The sequence below is a fragment of the Alosa sapidissima genome, chromosome 8 (assembly GCF_018492685.1).
Source record: "Alosa sapidissima isolate fAloSap1 chromosome 8, fAloSap1.pri, whole genome shotgun sequence".
Taxonomy (NCBI): Eukaryota; Metazoa; Chordata; class Actinopteri; order Clupeiformes; family Clupeidae; genus Alosa; species Alosa sapidissima.
This window is the reverse complement of record NC_055964.1, coordinates 6,484,815-6,505,480: the sequence shown is the minus strand read 5'-3', so window position 1 is coordinate 6,505,480 and position 20,666 is coordinate 6,484,815. Positions and strand designations below refer to the sequence as shown.

Below are 20,666 nucleotides of genomic sequence, written 5' to 3'. Positions count from 1 at the left end.
AAATAATTAAAAACATGACAAAACTATAAGTATTTTACAGCAACCTAACTGGTGGTTACGGTTATGCTCATATTGACAAATATCTCTGCTGCTGAGTGGATCAGTACAGAGCCCATCAAACCTCTTCAGAAATCACACTGTCCATGTGAGCAGCTCTCAAGGAGAGAAAGAAAACTGGAGAGTGGCTCTCCATATCACTGAAGAGCTCACCTGTTCAAACCTCACCTGGCAGGTGTGTGTGAGGCATCTTGAGCCAACATAAACTATGCCCCATCACAACCGAAGACGTCTCTCTCTGAGCTCACAAAGGTCGGGCAGGCGTCAGCAGAAGCTTGTTTGATCTCTCATCAATTCAAACCCCAATCTGAAATAATATTTTCACTCCTGCCTAACAACTGCAGTTACCACAATACTGCTGATGTGTAAAAGCAACTTCCTTCGACACCACAACTCACATTGTTGTGACTGTTTGCAGAGCTTACTTTACAGTTGCTAAGTGGAATGGGTGTCTTTGTAAATGAAAGGACGAATCATCTGTGTGATGGCGCACAGTCCTTGTACAATAGGATCTTTCCCTTTTTTTCTGGACTACTTCACTAGGACACATTAATACAGCAGCAACACACAAAAATAGAGACTTGTTTAAGTAATTACATGAGTTTTCTGTTAAATAAACATAATTCACTACAGAGCACATCAAGCCAAGGTGACAAGGGGCTCTATTTTGATGATCAAAAACACGGCGCAAAGCTTATTCTTGTCCCGAGGTAAAGCTTATTTCAATCTTACACTCAAATTTTTCGCCATGCGCTTCACTTTTATTAACCCCTTGTGCCCAGGGGTTTGGCAGAAGGTGTGGTCTGGTGCATGATCCAAAAATCGGTATCTTACACCCTCTAAAAATCATTACGCCACTGACCAAGAAAAACCTGGTCTATAGCGAAAGGCTCATCTAAAGCACAGCTGAAGAAGCACTGTCACGAGATGTAAGCAGCCCTTAGCAAGCAGTCCTAAACAACTTCGGGCTATGTTTCCGATGGTAACCACTTGTCAGTCAATAGTTAAAGTAATTAACTGTGTGGAACTGTTTTGTCGTTGACTATGAGACCACAGTCAAGTTAGACCACAGTCACTTTGCCCTTGAGTTCAAATAATAGTGCCGATGTGTGTAGGCTAGACTCTGCTAGGTTTTGGTAAAGCAAGGTTTATTGGATAGCAGATTCCTTCAAATGCGCCGCTGACTATTAAAATACTGATTTGTTTGCTGTCAAAGGGAATGACAGATGTCATTTTCATTGGTTTAAACTTAAAGGCCAAACATAAAAACATTAAGGCCAAACATAAAAACATAAAAACCACCCTTTTGCGCCAAGCGCCACCCCGAATTTGGACTGGACACACCCCTAAATGTATTTAAGCTATTCGCCACTGACCATGCATTTTAGATCGCCAAGATAGAGCCCAATGTGTGCAAGAACATTGTGCAAGAACAACAGACAGTGATAATGGTAATAGTGACCATGTTCACCACTAGAGGGAGCCTCAATACTGGTACTCTGCCATCATCCAGCCCAGTCGGAAAGGGGGAAGGGGTACAACTTTTGGAGTACGGATTTACAACTGTAGCTTAAACATGTAAAAATGGACATTTCCTGCCACAGTTCAATATAAAAAAAAAGTAAAACAACACTCATTTAAAAAAAATGTAAAGTCTACGTACGTCCTCTCAGTTCATTTGTATTTCTCAACCTGAAGGAGTGTTGAAGACCATGTAGGAAGGAGAATGCAGGGAGAACACAAAAGACAAACAAGTCAACCAGATAAACCCATCCTAGAAAAACAAATGACACTGGCGTGGGCCATGTACAGGGCGAGACATATGACTTCCTGGGTCACGGGGTCATACCCTAACTAGCCCACATCTGGTGGTGGCACCTCCAAAGTCTGGGGTGTCAGAGTTACTGCGTTAGGTTAGGGCGCAGGGCATGAGGTAACCAGAGACAGAAGAGCTCGGTCAACTATGAGTGAATGATGTTATTCCATTTGGAGTACTTGTCTCACAGTCCACAACATGGCAAAGGGCAGTTTCAATGAATGGAGTTACTATGCTCTTCTAAAATTAAGATAGGAATCAGAAAGAGACGCAAAACAGGAAAAAGACTTGATCAAAGACCTTATGAATGAAGGCACTTTTATGCAGGTACACACACACACCCACGTGCATGCACATATGCACACACACACACAGGAAGAGAATTCAATGTGAATATCTTTGGAAGAATCTTCAATACAATGTTTACATGACAACAATATAAGTCTTAGAATGAAGTAAACCCTCACAAAAATGTTGATGCATACTCACTTCTCAGTTCAATGGCTGTACTTAGGATTACACAAAAATACTGCACTGTATACCTGTTTCACCTGCATGGAGCATCAGGTCCATGAGTCATGCTTTTGAAGATTTCCTGAAGATGAAACCCTCAATCCCATGCTGGGTTTATGCCATCCTATTCTGTTCTATTGTAATACTGGAGATCCTGTATGTCAGTGGTTCTCAAACTTTTTCTGTCATTCCCCACTTTGGAAGCCCCACATGACCCCATCAACTCGGCAAAATGGCAATATAAAAAAAAAAAATGGTTTCATGTTGCATTTCCTGTCTTGGTCTTGCTATTTTAATTCATATGTCGGTCTGTTTATGACTATGTTTGTGTGTGGCTATTTTGTTTTGAATCTATGATCTATGAAACGTGTTATTAAAGATTAAAATAAAATAAAAAATCCTCCTGTTCATCGCGCCCTACCTGACATGTCTCTATTCCCCGCCCCCCACACTGAGAACCACTGCTGTATGCAGTGCCACACGACCAATGAACCCCCACAATGTATTACAAATCATTTATAAGGGAAATATATTTTCTGGTTTGTTCAAGCATCAATATGTCTTACCAAAACTTCTTTTCCCAAGAGCACACACTCAGAGAGACAAGCTGGAGAGGCTCTTCTAGCATTTGAAAAAAGCCACGCAATCACACTAAGACAGGCAGACAAACCCGGCAGAAGTCTGTGTGTGTGTGTGTGTGTGTGTGTGTGTGTGTGTGTGTGTGTGTGTGTGTGTGTGTGTGTGTGTGGGTCAGGGACGCACACAATACCCCCGTTTGTCTTCCTCGCCTCCTTGTTATTCCAAACCGGAATCTCAGCTCTCCTGAGAGACGGTGCTACTCCTCCCCCTCCCAACACTTTCCCCCCGTCCTGTCCTGTCCCGAGTTCTACGAGGTCAACCAGAGACACGGGGGAGCACAGCAAACAAACAGCCGCGGCGGCAACGTGGGTGTCAGCCAAGGAGCCTGCCCCAATGTGCAGAACACATTAGCCCCATGGTGAGGGGCCACCCACCCGCCCTGCCTGCCTGACCCGACCTGAGAGGGCTACAAGCCTGCAGCAGGCAGACACATGGCCCCTCTGCCTAGCCCTGACACCCAGGCTCTTGTCAGTGCATAATACAGATATCCAGTTGCATAATAAATCTCCCCGTTTCACGAGCTGAGGATAAGGGCCAATGCAGGGAGGGGAAGAAGAGCAAAGCTGCTCACTTGCGGTGTCATTTACAACACATTGTGCCAAAGGCACTAATACAATCTGTGTCAATGGCATTTACACTGAAAACTGCAAATAAAAATAAGCTACAAATTTAAATAATTTAAAGCAGTAGAATAAACACTTGCATCTATAGGAAAATACATACTAACTTGTAAATCTGGGGTCTAATGAAGTTTTTTTTTGTCCCTTTTGTCCCTTGTCCCCACACTGGAAAGGTTTACTGAAATATTTACCACACTGGAAAGGTTTACTGAAGTATTTACACAGTCCATTAGTAGGGATGCATTCTTTAAGGGAGAATTATGAATCAATCATTTTTTTCTTTATTATTTGCCCCATATTATTTCCATTCATCTATTTTTTTAGAATGATTTCTAAATAGTGGCCTATAGGTAACGAGACTACAGGTAATTGCAGATCAGGAGACATGATCTATGAACAACCTCTGTTTTTATCATTATGAGGGCTTGGTAGTGCTTCTACAGCGCGAAACTGACGTAATCAGTTCAACTCACTTAACTCTCAGCCAATAAGAGTTGGGCAGGGTAGGCGGCAACACCACCTGTATAAATTGTGTGAAGAAAGTCAAGAGGAAGACAGACTTACCAGTAACTTTCGTTTGGGATGTTCTGAGTTATTTCCTTTGAATTGGCGTTTAGAGCGCATCTCCTTTAGCCCTGATTTGGAATCTATCCGAGGGAAATGGCGGGGTCGGAGAAGCAGCTTACATCGTTTTTCATTGAAGATATCCTCTCAATTAAAGAAGAGAAACGACGAACCTCAAGTTGCGGTGACATACGGGATGACAGTTCTGAATGGAGAACAGAGCAAACTACTGAAAAACCTCTATCACTGGAAATGAGAACAGAGGAATCACCACATGACACAACAGGTAATATGCCAAGACCATATACTGAATAGGTTATGCGCTATTGTATATTGGAACTGTAGACACAGTATGTGTAACCTGTTAAATTAACTCCATTTCCATCAAAACAATTTTTGTCCTAGTGGAGTAGGCTACTTCATAATTTTAACATTCGGCACCTTTGTATTCTTGTAGAATCTATCGAGTCATCTGACTCGAGCACTGCACCATCATCAGACAGTACCAAACACAAGCGTTCGCGGGCTGCGTTCACACACCTGCAAGTCTTGGAGTTGGAGAAGAAGTTCAATCACCAGAAATACTTATCTGCGCCAGAGAGAGCTCACCTTGCCAGCAGTCTGAGACTAACGGAGACGCAAGTCAAAATATGGTTCCAAAACCGTAGATACAAAACCAAACGAAGGCAACTAGCTTCGGAATATGGGAAAGACTGTTACCAAAAGCCGGAGGGACTTCCCTTTTCTGTCACGGAAGAGGATTTGCGTCGAGCGTCACTTTTGGCAACTATCTACAAATCCTATCCACACCAACCGTACAGGCCGTATGGCTATGATTTGAATGGATTTGTTATAAACGGTGTGTGGAGGGGAGCCGTATGGTAATCAAGACTTAATACGGACAATTTGAGTGTTTTCAGGGTATTTCTTGCCTGTATGTTATAAACAATAAAACCATATTTTTCAGTATCTTGAATTGGAACCTCTAGTCATTCAAAGCTAGAGAATTAAGGTAAACTGCCTTAAACATAAACCCTGTTTTTTATTTACTTTTCATCCAGAGGGAGCGATTAGTCACAGCTGTAGATCAGTCAAAATATGTTGTAGCAGGTGTAAAGAGACCCTGAGCATTATGGGCACAGTCGTGTTTTAGATTAAAACTAGATGATATGTTTCAGGGGACCACAATTTATTGTAATGACAATTTACATTAATTCATTTTTGTTGCAGACAAAAATGTGCTGCTTGCATGGAGCATTAATTTTTTTTTCTCACAAATGTATCCCATTGTGTAAAACCCAGTGATGTTTTCAGCTATATAGAACTTTTCAAAACATCCCACACAAGCATGATAGATATGCACCCTTAAAATCTGATAATGATGAAGACGCACTAGCAGACAGAGTGCTACCAGTGAAATGTGTGGGTTGTTAAAAGACAAGTTGCACACCTTGATGAACAGATTAGAGACAAAAGTGCCCTCATGCTCCATTGCAAGATGATTCAGTGTTAAGATGTCTGTAAGCTGACTTCACTGGGCGGACATGGTTCTTAGTCTTCAAACAACATTAAGTCTGAGAAACATAACCAGTGTTCCCTCGTGTTGTAGGACAGAGAAGAAATTTTATTGCGATATGTTTGGACACTGCCTGGCCCTGGAGGAAGTACCTTTAAAGGAGGAGTACTCTGCCACATCAGGAGGCTGTTCACAACAACAGGTTATGCTAGTTGCTAGTCTCTAATACATTATTAGTATATTCTATTTACAATGACAGCATCAGTTAAAGCTCTTAATAGGCCTCCCTCTAAAGACAACCGTACGTACCATTTAATCCTACAAACAACATGTTTTATCCCACATTTGTTTCCCTCAGAATTGCCATGAGATATCACATGGCAATTCTTCACCCACCACATATTTTAAATATCTTTACACTCACTGTCATAAATCCTGATCAATCAATAAAAAGGAAACACCTGAGATTTCTCAGATTTCCCTGAAACAGATCGGCTACTGCTTAAAAGTATCTGAATAAATAAACATATCTTTCAAACACATCTTGTTCACACCCTTCTGGCATTTGCACAACGCAAGGCCTAAACGAGGAGATTTTTTTGAACAGACAATAATTCAGGAGAATTGCTTGAGCAACGGAAGTGGTATTTTGACAGATGGTCTATTGATTTTCACAGGACAGTTGTCAACTTCTCATTTATCATGCTGAAGTCACAGTGTGTGTAAGATTGATTTCATTTTGGCCTGCAGCTATTAAGACAGTCAACATCAAGGTGAGGTGCCCTCAAGTTACTGTAACTGTCACTTCATTTATGTAAGAATGTGTATTTAACATCTGACCTGAACAGTATGAATGCACACGTTAAAGTAATTTATCTGATCTTTTCATTAGGAATTCAAATTCCACTTCAAACCTTTAGACAAGGATACTTAAATTGATTCATATTGACACATTTTCATCACAGCTGCCCCCTACTCAAATGTTTCAAATGTGACACAAAGACAGGTATTACCAGTTGTAACTCAGCGAGGCTACTTTCTGGAGTGTATACTATGCTGATATCTACTACAGACATAATAGTTGATGTAAGAGATTACATGATTTTCATTCACTTGCCATTCAAGCGAGAAAGCCAACACGCCCTGTCTCTAAAGAAAACTATTTTTCCAAAGGCACTACCATGCCACTTAATAATAGCAATCTCTTCACTGACAGTGTTTTGTTTTGCCAGATAAGGTCCGATATAAGACAGTGAAAAGAGGTCAGACGATCTGGAATTCCACCCATGGTCCACCCTGGCTGCTCTGGAATGCACTCCAGTTGGTTGTCAGAGCTCTCCAGAAGCCACCCAATGCATTAGTATTGCTAATGGCATGTATGCTAGCAGCTAGCCAAGATTGGAGGTAGATTTATGCTTTGTTCACAATCCATCAAACAGTCTGTTTCCAGAGATTCTCCCACTCTTATCTGTTGGGGAAAGACTCCAGTATGTCTGGCCCTAGATTCTTGGCAAAGAGTAGCTGTAGCTGTTGCACTGCCTATTTGTGCAAGTGTAGCTTTTCATGGTGGTCAGTAGGCTTACCTACAATGTAGTGCAGTTAGTGAGCATTGCTTGAAAGTCCACTTAGTTAACAGAAATGAAATGGAGCAGCTAGCATTAGTAAAAGGCAGTGAAAGAAGCTATGATGTTTGTTGATCCTGAAGTTCAAGCGCTGTTCATGACAAACAACACAGATCTTCAAAGTAAATTTCTTAGATAACATAATTGAAGAGCTGTAGTACTTATCACTTCCTGTTTATAGGCTAATTGATCAAATATCAGATAAGGCCTGATGATAAGGCCTTTTGATGTTAATTCATTTATCATAATTAATGTATGGAAGCATAATGTAGCCAATATCCAATAATGTTAACATTAAATAGAACCTACATTTTGTATCAATGTTTTGTTGGATTCAAATCAAAAGGACCACCATCTGCTCTTTCATAAAATCTGTGAAATGTGTCCATGATTCTTGTCTTCTGGAGTCAGTGTCTGCCTGTGTTTCTCTTAGTGAAGACATCTCGGGTGTGTGGGTGACAGTAGTCATGCTGGTATGGGCTGAGAGTGTGAGGGTGGTTTCAGGCTGTTTTGAATTGGTGGGTTGCTTTACTGAGAGCCCTCTCTACAAATCCTGCCAATGTGAGATGATGCTCCTTGACTCTTAATCGTGTGAGGGCGAGTCATCGTGCTCTTCAGAATTGCACACAAAGCCTCATCTCACACAAATGCTGAACAATAAATGAGATCACTTTGATTCTAAGAACAGATAACATTTTCAGGTTTAATGTTTGAATAATTATATTGGGGGTTTTTGTATTGCCATTTCCCTATTTAAACTGCCTCACTTATCTCACTCACTTTTACTCTGCTGATCTAATCAGATATTGTGATATTTCACTTTTATTTATTTATACACTCTACGACATTTAAGTGTAGGTTATGTAGAAGCATAATTAGTTTACCTGTTCTGGTGCATGTACAGTTCTTTTATGTTTTGAATATGATCATGTTTGATGAATCAGACATGATCATATTCAAAACATAAAACGCCCGAAACGTCACATGAAATTAATTATTTATTGTGAGATATGGTGTAGCGGATTTTCTTCATTTATTGAATATGATCAACCTCTAAGAAATGTACAAGAAAATCACACAAATCAGAGAACTACTTTCTAGTGTAAGGCAGTGAAGACACCTAATCAGAATCAGCGTCATTGGCGAGGTTTCCGTAAACAAAAAGGACACTAATTACAAACAACATCAAGGAACAACAAACGACAAACTAATTTAAACTTTCTGAAGAATCTTGTGATCAATATTAGAGATTAGACTGGGGATATGCATATTAGGATATTCACACCCGTGTGTCCACCCACCCAAACATCACTATTGCTGCAGAGGCTTCTCATTAAACATATATTTTCAAGTTCACAAATCACAGGCCTCTGCGCTGAGTAGTGAGCCGCTGAAGACAGCGGGATGAGACAGGTAGCAAAGCTTTTGGATAAACAGGATTACCAGTATCCTCTCCAGACGCAGGTGGTTCATGAACCTCTCGCTGACTCCCTCAGCCCCAGACCTCAGGGGATTAGGACACTGCTAACGTCTGAAGGGCTTGGCCCACTCCCCTAACAACAGCTCTTGAAGACTAACGGTCACAATTATCATAGGAGGGATTTGGAGGGAGGTCATTTTATCTGATAATCATGTCCGTTGCTGTGAGTGGTCTTCAGTGATGCAGGGTAGGAATTTCACGGCGGCCGTCGTAGCCCCTTGCATTGGCCGTGATGCCCCTTTGAAAATCAGAGGTTTACAGGCCACGGTGGCCTTGGTGCCCCCTTCTTTCAATATTCTGCTTTGCGTCCTACTAATAGCGATTTTTATTTAGCCTGTGGCCTGTCAAAATAATTTTAGCATTCACAGCGCAAATTAATTTAGTCTTTTACGCAGTGGAAAGTGACAGCGCAAGAAAGAAAGTGCGTCCAAATTCACCCATTCTTCTCAGTTGAACTACTCGCGAAGTAGCCTACTCCTCACACAGACATCACAAGTATCACATGAAAGCTTTTTCTCAGCTTTTAAACGATGTTAGCCGATTATTGCTCTGTTGAACGGTTCGCGAGAAAAGTAAATAATATAATTCAATTTAAGCATACATTCTACTGAAGGTTTTGCGTCCATGATCTCCCTACCCATTCATCTCACTGGAATACTTCACGAACCCTTCTTTTAACACATGACAACCCATATATAAGAATAAACAGCAGACCTTACCGAACACAAAGGTGTAAAGCAGTCCCTTGTACAGTTAGCCGTTCCAGAGTAATCCAGTTTTGAATTTGCAGTAAATTTCGACATGCATGGATGTCTCCAGATTTGGGCTTTAAGTTTTACAATGTGTTTAAATTGTTCCACATGATTTCATAACGGGCCAAATACAAAATAGATGTTACAAATATCGCCTAGATATTGGTAAATCAGAGGACAGCTGCTAAGAGTTTGTGAAAGTAGCCTTAATGATCACATGCTAATGTAGCACTGTTAGATTCAGTGCCACTAAGGCACCGCGCATGCGCGATTATTTCTCTCTTGCTTTTGCAGTCCGAGCACGGAACGTCACCTTCTTGAACTAAAGAAAATATTCGATATAACTACACATTTATAACTTCTAGAATCTATATCTATCTATATCTATCGTGATATATTTTCTACTTCTTAACTTTACGTCTCTTATATTGCGCATCAAGAAGATATTTTATTTTGTTTCAACATGAGAAGAGCTTCGGTGAGTTTATCTTATCACGGTTGTGAATGATATGTGAATAGTCAATCGCATGGTGAATTGGAGACCATGAAAGCTCACAAAAAACCAGTCGAAGCATTTACACATACACAGACACTTTTATTTGCTAAATTTGAGTGGTAGGAGATCCACATTTTCTTTGGTTGTTTTGATTTAAAGTTGAATGTAACTAGACGCGAATCTGCACAGCTAATCTGTTCATTGAACCCACATGGTGATATTAGCTTGCTAATATATTAGAAATGAATGTTAGGTTGACAGTTAGTCAACACTTTTGGGTGAAATATGTAATTGTTGTACATTTTCCTTGATAATTACGGGTGTATAACCGAACCCTTCCATGTACAATACTGTCTGCTCAAGGTTGGTTAGCCATGCTGGCTTACCAGTAAATTGTGCTAGCGATCTGCTTGTTGCAGCTGAGATGTAGCCTCCGTTTATGGCAGTATTACGGCGATATGCCTATTGATTTTTGATGCTATAGCAAAAGTTTAAATGAGATCTCATAGAACAGAAATGTTTGATGGTAACTGTTACACTGTTTCGTGTAGATTGGTTTTTTATACGGATAGAAGATTTCAGTGGATTCCAGACGAGCTAAGATGGCGAGCCTGTCCAAGATATTCAACGTGTCGACCGCCCAGCCTGCTGCAGTCTGATCAACTGCAGCAAGGTTTCTTCACCATCTGCGTGAACTTCGAGCAGCGCACACGGATTACAGATAAGCGTTCCTTTCCACACAAGGAGCCGAAAGGAAACTACTTTTGAATTTTCTGTTTATACCATAAGGGACGTTTGCATTTATTTATAGTTAAACATTTTCTTTAATACCTAAAAGGACTTTTTCTTACTTTAACAAACTCACTGAACTGCACTGATTGAATTGCACTTGCTCTTGAAGGGTGATTGATTGATACTGGGAAAGTGTGTATTTGTCATTGTTACAATTATACTGCCTTACATACACCACATCCATACATCATACATTGCCACACTTTACTAATAACTACACACATTTATTTTCTTTCATTTACTAAACTAAGGGAAACTGTACAAAATAAAGTGCTTATAGTTGCCATATCTCAGGTTCAGCTTTTACTTATTACACGGCTCAAGAATCTAGTAATCTCAGATATGTAGCTTTTAACTGGTCCACAACACAAGTGCTACACTAAGCATGCATCTAGGCTATTTGAGTTTATTAAAGCTGAGCTGTGCTTAAATTGTTTAATACATGATTTCATAGCAGGCCAAATATAAAATAAATGTTATATATAGCCTAGATATCTGTAATTGTTAGATGATCAGATGATTTACAGTTCTATGTAATATGTCATGTTTAATGTTTTTGTAATGTTTCATACAGTGATGCAGGTCTACTGCAGTGAATAGGCTAAATACAACTTTGATCATTTTTATATGCTATACTGTATAGTTAACTTTGGCCTTGGTGCCCTGATATGTGGCCTTTGTGCCCCCCACCAAATATGCCCAACTGAAGGCCAAGTGGCCTTGCCCCTAAAATGGTGAAATTCCAAGCCTGGTGATGTGTATTGAATGTAAGGAGAGAACACATACAGGAGGAGATATGATTAATGAAAGTTCATTTAGAACACTTCCACATTTTTGCACCTTTGAAAAATGTAACAAATTGATTTGCTAATATGTATTTTTTAACCACTGAACTATTCTGTTGTATTTTTGAAAAATATATATCTCTTTGAAACAATGACACTCATTGCTAATAGGCATACATCACTATACTAAAGTAGAAAAATGGATATCCAGTCCACGTGTAATCATACCTTTCTGACACAGGCTGACCATGAACGCCCACTAAACTGGGATTTGGGCAGTGTCTGCTGCATCAGTGTTGGCATGGCGTGAGACTTTCCCCTCAGAAGGTCAGAAGAGGAATGAGGACAGAGGGCTCCAGGCATGGCTGATAACACAGCGGCCTGGAGAGAACTCCGTGCCATCAACAGAGATCCTGTTTACAGTAGCAGGCCTGCGCTGAGAAGAGGAGTGTGATGTGGCCGTGATAGCATCGGCTCTTTATCTGGGAGACAGACAGAGGCCCTGTAAATGCTCCTGACACATCTGAGACCCACGACCCGATGACCCCGGGGGAATCTCCACACATGGGCCAATCACAAGGCTGTCATCGGTTATGTCTTGTTTTTTTTGTCATATTTTTGCTACCAAGTTGCATGTCTTTCATGTAGGGAGCTAAAGAACTATGGACCTCTTTTTTTAGTAACTGGAGGAGTAACTGGAGCTAACTTACTTTTAGCCATGGGGTTGTCTCTCTTGGAAAAGAATAGAGGGGGAGATCACCATATTTTATTGTTGCTGGTAGTTTTTTTCTGTGTAGAATACTTACACTTTCTTGTTAAGAGACAACAGGCTTTTCTGGCTTTGCTCAGAAAGCCTTTCAAGATGAAAACAAAGGAATGTTGGTTTTGCTTGAACAGTATACTGCTGATAGCTCCAAACTGATTCACCTGATTGACTTTGAATGAAGAGCTTCCATCCATCCAAACCGGATCTGCTCAAAGCAGTTTGCAGTGGGTGGAATGACAGCCTGATGTCAGTGCCTGTTAACTGAAGCCTTCCATGTAATAATGCACACAGGAAACGACCGACAGAAGAAACAATGACCTACATGTAAAAAAAAAGAAGAGGAAGAGGAGCACACGCCACAAGGAAAAACTTTTCTTTGTGACCCTTCAGATGAATCATATTCTGATAACAGACTTACACACACAACTCAGTAAAAAGCTTTTGGGGATTTCAGGGCTTAAGGTTTAACCAAACAACACTTTGTTGGAATAAATGTCTGGTGCTACAAAAACACATTGCCATATTGCCATACTGTTCTACTGTTGAAATGTCCATGTTAAAGTCAACACAAAGCATGTAAGGGTTACCCTCACAATGTGATGCAAGTATAACCACTAAGCAATGCAGATACGACCTGTGACCTAGCTGTCAGTGACCAATTACACAAGGGCAAAGAGGCAGGTTTGGACCATGTCTGAACGTGGTCCCCAAGAACCTCCTTAGTGAGAGAGAGAGAGTGAGAGAGAGAGAGAGAGAGAGAGAGAGAGCAAGAGAGATTAAAGTCTCCTTATCATGCCTGCAAAGGCCTTTAAATAGTTCCCGAGAGAAACCATCTCTAAGATATCATGCCCCCAGTATGAGGTCACTTTCAATTTTAAAACATCCTTAGCTAACACAAGTCATGACATCACTTTACTTCACTTTCAAGTCATGACTTTGACACTTTAAAAAAAAATAATTTAGGCCAAGTTGAAGCACATTCAATGGGTCAGCGATGAACTCAGAGTGTTAATGGCGAATTCAAACGTAGCAAAGTGGTCGATGTGAAAGCAGCGTCTGATAGCATCTGTTTTGACGGGATTATAACTTTGACATTATCTGGGCTAGCGTCTCAGCCAACATGGCGCACAGGAACATGGCCATCAGATAAGGGCCCCAGTTGACGGGCTATTATTGCCCATCTTGCCTTTGTGATGCCTATATAGTCAGGAGTAGGACACGGAACATTGCCTCTGAAACACAAGAGGCTCTGCAACGCCCCTTTTGCCTGTTCCCCTTCCTCTTCGTCATCTTGTCGAACTGACAGAGGGAATGCCTTTGTGATCCTCCCCAAAACCACCTGGACGAACTGGATCTATGACAGACACTGTTATGAGCATGATATATGTATTGTGTGTGTGTGTGTGTGTGTGTGTGTGTTGGAGGCTATTTGATGAACAGTCCCTAAGCACTTTCAAATCCACCAGCCCATGCTTGGCTTGGCCAAGAATGAGGAGGCCAGCCTGGTCACAGCCTGGTTAATATGTACAAGCCCAAATCAAAAAAAGTTGGGACGTTGTGTAAAAAGCAAATAAAAACAGAATGTAATAATAATATACAAGTCTCGTAAACCCATATTTAGCAGCAAAAAGGACATAGACAACATATCAAATGTTGTAAATGAAAATTTGGACTATTTCATGGAAAATATGTTTGTTTTGAATTTGATGCCAGCCAGGGATGGATTACTGCACGGGCCTACCGGGCCCAGGCCCAGGGGCCCAAGAGGTCAGGGGGCCCTGAAGCCCAAGCCTTTGCATGGAATCATTGCCTCAATATCAACAAATCAGGATGTAGGCTATGAATCTGATTGAATTTAGTATTGGCCATCGCCAAAATGCACCAGAGTACAGGAAATCACATCAAACAAATTAAACATTTTCTGGGGGAGGACCCCCAAACCCCCCCCTCCCACATATAAGACAATTAGTAGGGGGCCCTTAATACATCTGGGCCCAGGGGCCCGAAAGTTCATAATCCGCCCATGATGCCAGCAACATCTTTCAAAAAAAGTTGGGACAGGGAATGTTTACCACTGTGCTGCTTCAACAGCTTCAACTAGAGTTTTGAGAATGAAATGTTGTCCAATATAAGATTTCTGTTGCTCAACAGTATGGTGTATTCTTAATTATATTTTTCATTCCATGATGCACCTTATTTGATAGGTCTGGACTGCAGACAGGCCATTTTAGCACCTGGACTCTATTTCTGTGAAGATATACTGTTTAAATATGTGCAGAATTCATTTTGCCATTGTTTTCCTGAAATATTCAAGGTCTTCCCTGGAAAAGACATTGCCTGGATGTCAGTATATATTGCTCAAAACCTGTATATATCATTCAAAATTGATTGTGCTTTGCCAGACGTGCAAGATGCCCAGGCTGTAGGCACTAATGCACCTCCACACTGTCATAGATGTTGGGTTCCAAACGGAGCACTAAAACCAGAGACTTTCTAATAACGAGACACAGCATTCAAAAAATCCTCCACAGAAATGCATGGGGTTAGTTTGTAATGCCATTATGGCAGTTGTCTACACATATCCCACCCCTTCCTTGGCAAAACGTTGACATGTGAATACATTTAGCCAGTCATGTGGTGTGATGTGAATACATTGAGCCAATAATATAATGTGTTGTGAAGACATCGTGCCAATCATGTGTTGTGAACTCGCCGCTAGAGCAAGATTGTGTCGTGAAGCCTTGCGCACGTGCATTTCTGCCGAATAGGATGCCCGATGAGTGCCCACAAAGCGTTGCAATATGGCCGCCTAGTGGAGGGACTTGCCTAAAAGGACTTTGCTAAAACAAGTTAGATAGGTTGGATATTTGGTTAGGCCCTTTCCTCTTTAGCCCAGATGAGTCCATCTTTTCCAAAAAGAATGGCAAATTTTTATTGGTCTAATCACAGGACCTTTTTCCACATCATGTTAGTCCATTGTAAACAAGCTCAGGCCCAGATGAGACGGGGATATTTTCTGTATCGTGTCTCAATAAAATTTTGGCTGTTGCATGGTGTAAAGTTTTTGAATTGAGTATCAAACTGTGCACATAGACAATGGTTTTCAGAGGTTTTCCTGAGCCCATACAATGATTTTCAGTTACACTTTACTTGAAGGTATCTACATAAGAGTGACATGACACTATCATGAACGTGTCATAAACATTATAAACAGGTCGTAAACGTTTATGACATAACGCTTCTGTCATTAAGTGTCATTCGGTTTTTGTCATGACAAGTTAGTGTTAGGGTTAGGGTTCATGTGTCATAACAGCATCATGTGTTCATGATAGTGTCATGTCACTCTTATGTAGATACCTTCAAGTAAAGTGTTACCCGATTTTCTGTATAAAAATAGGTCTGGTTTTGATGCAGTGCCATGTGAAGTCCAAAAGACCATGGCCACCCAATATGTTTTCAGCTCTAGCCCTTGTTTAAAAAGATTTCTCTGGATTCTCTGAATGTTTTCATTTTATTATGTTCTGTAGATGATGAACTCCCCAAATACTTCACAATTTCATGTTGAGAAGCATTAAAATTACATTGTTTCATCATTTGTGCACACAGGTTTACACAGAGTGATGAATACCCCTACAGTACATCTTCACTTCTAAGAGACCTTGCCTCTCTGGGATGCTCTTTTTCATACCTAATTGTGTTGCCAGTTACCCTAATTAGTTGTGAAACATTCCTCCTTTTGTTTTCTTGTTTTCTATCATTACACAACTTGTCCAGCATTTTGTTACCCCGTCCCAACTTTTTTTGAAACATTTCAAAATTAACATATATTTTCCATGAAATAGTAAAAATTGTCATTTTCAACATTTGATATGTTGTCTGTGTCCTTTTTGCAACTAAATATGAGTTTTAGGGATTTGCAGATTATTACATTCTGTTTTTATTCACATTTTACACAACGTCCCAACTTTTTCTGATTTGGGGTTGTACAATGGTGATGGGCCAAAGTTGACTTGGTAATACCACAGAGAATTAATTTTGTGATGTAAAGTCAAAACACTACAGCCCTCGCCAGACGCACACAAACAAGAGAGGAGGAGATATGCCGTGAGATTGTTGGAGAGCAGTCGATTCTTTGTTGCTGTAAACAAAAGTACATTTTTGACTGCAGTGTGTTCCACAACATTCATTTAACCACCTCCGAGAACCTCCATAAATACATCCACAGCTGGATTACTGACAATACTTTCACAAACTTTTGTGAGGCAATAGATCAGGTAGACAAGAAGAGATACATCACACATTAAGAACTAATGAAGCATGCTGACATACTTACACAGTTTGTACAATGTACATATATCAACAACAGAGTCTGAAATTGATAAAATCATTCCTCATCACTCATTGAGTGAGATTCTATGATGATGCCACAAAGAATTAAACATCAAGTTCAATATTAGTCATATGAGAACATCTAAACTATTTAAAGTTTAAGAAGGCTAAAACTGCAGTCTGACAACCAACTGGGTAATGAGAGTTTCAATCAATAAGCATCTTCCCTCTAGCAGCAGTTCAGTTACATTAAGTAATTTCCCATTCTCTCTCTCTCTCGCTCACTCTTTCCCTGTTGCCTCCCCTATCTTTTCATATTGCTGATTGGCCCTTAAGATTGTACACACTGTGTGGTCATGGAGCCATCATGTTGTTGTTTCAGGAGGCCATCTAGATTTGAGCAAACACCGGGGTATCTCCTCTTTAAGGATGGGGGGGAAGGCCGGGGCCCTCTACAAAGAGCAGCATTGTCACTACTGTAATATGCCGTGACTGTCTGACAAATTTGTCAACCTTCTGATAAGGTAATGATCCCAGGCCTCGGGCTCCAGGTTCCCTCAGCAGGGGAGGGCCTCCATAAACTAACATCTCCCAGGGCCTGTGCCATGAAACTGGATGCCTGATGTAGCCGCAACCAGCATGGGCTCCCATTCTTCTCCAGTGGCAGATAAAACCCCCTCGCATCCGCACCATCTGATGAGAGCCGTTGATTGCAGCAACTACTCAAACCATCAGGGCGCTTGTGTGAGTGTGTGTGGGCATGTGCCGGTCTACGTTCAGCTGAAGACCTCATGGCTGTGTGTGTGTGTGTGTGTGTTATCTCCTGGCAGAAGCTCCAGGCAGAAGGGACAGTTTAGTTTAGACCAGATCAAGTGATAAAAGAATAGGGACAATATGACAAGGGCCTCATCATGATCAAGAGGGATCTTCTCTTTATGTTGTGCAGATAAACAGCCATCTCAAAAGAGGGGACAGAAAACAACAAACACAACACACTGCATTCTCCCAAACTGTGTACGTGTCCTAGGACATGTAGGTTCAGTTGTGCAAGGATATCCCCATTCACCCTAAAGACCGGAGCAACTTATACTGTTTTTTCACATCCAGGATGTAAATGCTAACGCATATCAAGGCCTAGGGTACATCTTCCGTCATTCAAACTGTCTCAATGTAAGTGGCAAACACACTGACACAGGATGTGTTTTCTGTATGTAAATTCTGTACGATTAAAAAAGCACATTGTTTCTGAGTACACTCCATATGGAGTTGGAACTCCATAGAGCATGACAGATAAGTCAAGTACAAGGGGTGTTTTCCCCCCACTGACTCCAGGATTTGCGGACATTTGGTTGTATTCTGCACCCAGTTGCGTGATTACTTTAAGTGTGTGTGCTGTACTGTGAAGCAGTGCCTTTACAGATCTCAGGTACAGCCTAAGGCATGTGTTGCGGCTGTCTGGAGCCAATTGTTCACAATGAGTACCACCACAGAAATCAGTTGGCTCTCTAAGTACCACCATGATGACGGCATTAATACAGTTAGGCCAGTTTAACTATATTTTACATCGTACATACTGTTCTGCGTCAGGTTTTTGTTCAAGAAAGAAGACAAAAACTAGTTGAAATTTAACTTCAGCGATTGCGTGGTTAAGGAATTTTTTTAATTAGATATATTTTGATATAATTTTAAGTGATTATTTTGTCTTTATGAAAAAACATCTTGGAGACTCCCAAAGTACCACTAGAGAGAGTCTGCGTACCACGGTTTGGGAATAACTGTTGTAGAGTATTAATTTGACCTGGTTGTTGGTCGGCCACTGTGGAAGTCCCCAACCAATAGCACATTAAATACATTTTTGTTCAATACACTGCTACTCTGCTCATTCACTAAGGCCTCTTTTTTGCTAATACAAACAAGATTATTTGACTCTTTGTTGTCTTTTGGATGTTTCTGTCTTGTCAAAATAACTGTTTGGCATCTTCTATTTCCTTTCTTACTAAAGATTCATCTGTGCCTTATATGAAACAGGTTCATAACTGTGTCAATAACTTACTCAGTTGTTGCATTTGCATGTCTTTGTGTTACATCATTTTGGAAACAAGGATAAATGGTTCAGCTGGTGTGCCCTCTAGTGGTGAGAGTGTGAACACAACCTTCCCTTGAGGCGAGACATCCACATCAGGTCTCAGAAAAGCAGAGACGACTGTACAATACAGTCTCAAGTGCCATTCACATTTTGACATAGATCCATAAAAAAAATAAAAGCAGAAGAGAACACAAGGAGTCAGGTTGCATTATTTGAGTAATTGCATTTTATTTCAGCTCCAGTGTTACAAACTGTAGCAGCAGCTCCTCCATCCAGAAACATTTGCATCATTCATAATCCAGCAAAAATAGTTCAGAACTCTAGATGGCACTCTGTGTTTAAAAATATCCCTCTTTCCCCAAACTCCCATATCATTGTGCGTACAAGCAGCAAATAATGTACACTAGCAAACACGCCCCTAGACACGTTACATTTCTTCATTAAAACTATTTAGCATATATATTATGGGGCAACATGTCATACATGTTATACAAAAATAAAAAGAGACTGAATTTCTGCAGCGAAATTATTTGAAGGATAACCTTGTCCTTTTGCTGTTATGAAAGGCATTAGAATACGTGTTGTTTTGTGATACATCTAAAGGGTAGCTTAGTGACATACCACAGGTGCATTTGCATAAAACGCTTGCATAAATATTAATTACATTGTCCACCCCTGGTCAAGTCCAGTAAGTCATGTGTCGCTATTCCAGCCCACAACTCTAGCACAAGCAATTTTCATGACCTTTGAGAAACATATGCACAAGCTATTTAATAGTTTTGCCTCAACTCTAAAAGGTCTAAAACTCTTGTTCCGTTTGCCGTCTCTTTCTCAGCATATCAAATCAGAGACGAGGAATATTCCTGTCAAACTGGTGGTCAGGATGTGCTAAAGGCTTCAGTATCTTTAAGACAGTGATATCGCTGGGAGGATGTGTAGAAAGCCACAAATAACAGCAAAGAGAAGGGTATGCATAGAGAAAGAAATACTGGTCATTTAGTAATTTACTTTTTTCACTTTGTACCAAAAATTAAGATTGTTTTCAGTGTTTAATTCATTTTTTTTAAAGTACAAGTACTTTGTCAAACCATGTCCTTTTTACAAGTGTACAGGAACAAACAATTATTACTAAGCAGGTCATAATTATGGTGTTCTTATGGGGTACTTAAACTAGGCTATTATGCTGGTAAATATTTATAGTATTATTCATCACTCAGGTTTAGCTCGGTATGTAAAAGTCAACTTTATACAAGACCTAAATCCCTCGAAGATAAGATCACATAATTTAGGGGACAGTTTTCAATGACATGGTTGAAAGAGTAGATTCCCAGTCAATAAAACTACCCCTCAGACCAGCTTGACTTTTGTCCAAAGACCCACTAGTGGTTGCAGACAGATGAGCAAGCAGTTAGTATGCATTTTGAAAACAATTCCAAAAAACACCACATGCGATTTCACTACATCCCCTTTTGCTACAGGTGAACAACGGCATTAAGCAATAATCAAATCAAGGGCAATCAAAAAACTGTGTATAACCTATTCAACATTATTTCTAAAGCTATACGTTTTAAAGCTATGTCTGAAGTCTAAATAGGGCCTGACATGGTGTCTAGTAGTCGACTTCTTTGGGATCTCCACGGGGTGGAAGAGGACATTTAGTCTCAGACAGTCATGGTTCCACATAACATTGTCCTAGAACCAACTCTGCTGCATAGTTAATGAATAAATACAGCTTTATAGAAGCAGGCTTTTTCAACAACAACAAACGAAAACCCTCTGCGTTTTTCTGTGAGAGAAAAATTAAACCAATAAGCACTTAATGAAAAGCAAACA

At 40.5% G+C, this 20,666-nt stretch overlaps 1 protein-coding gene and 1 long non-coding RNA gene across 2 annotated transcripts; both read left to right on the top strand.

Moving 5' to 3' along the window:
• The first annotated feature begins 4,196 nt into the window (after positions 1-4,196).
• nkx3-1 (NK3 homeobox 1) lies at positions 4,197-5,178 on the top strand. The gene is made up of 2 exons (XM_042100724.1): positions 4,197-4,495; positions 4,667-5,178. Exons 1-2 carry the CDS (start codon positions 4,306-4,308, stop codon positions 5,092-5,094), a joined length of 618 nt encoding a protein of 205 aa, XP_041956658.1. The 5' UTR covers positions 4,197-4,305; the 3' UTR covers positions 5,095-5,178.
• Positions 5,179-9,816: 4,638 nt separating this feature from the next.
• LOC121715244 lies at positions 9,817-11,155 on the top strand. Its single transcript, XR_006033568.1, has 2 exons — positions 9,817-10,057; positions 10,627-11,155. It is a non-coding gene; the product is annotated as an uncharacterized LOC121715244 (long non-coding RNA).
• The last annotated feature ends 9,511 nt before the right edge of the window (positions 11,156-20,666 follow it).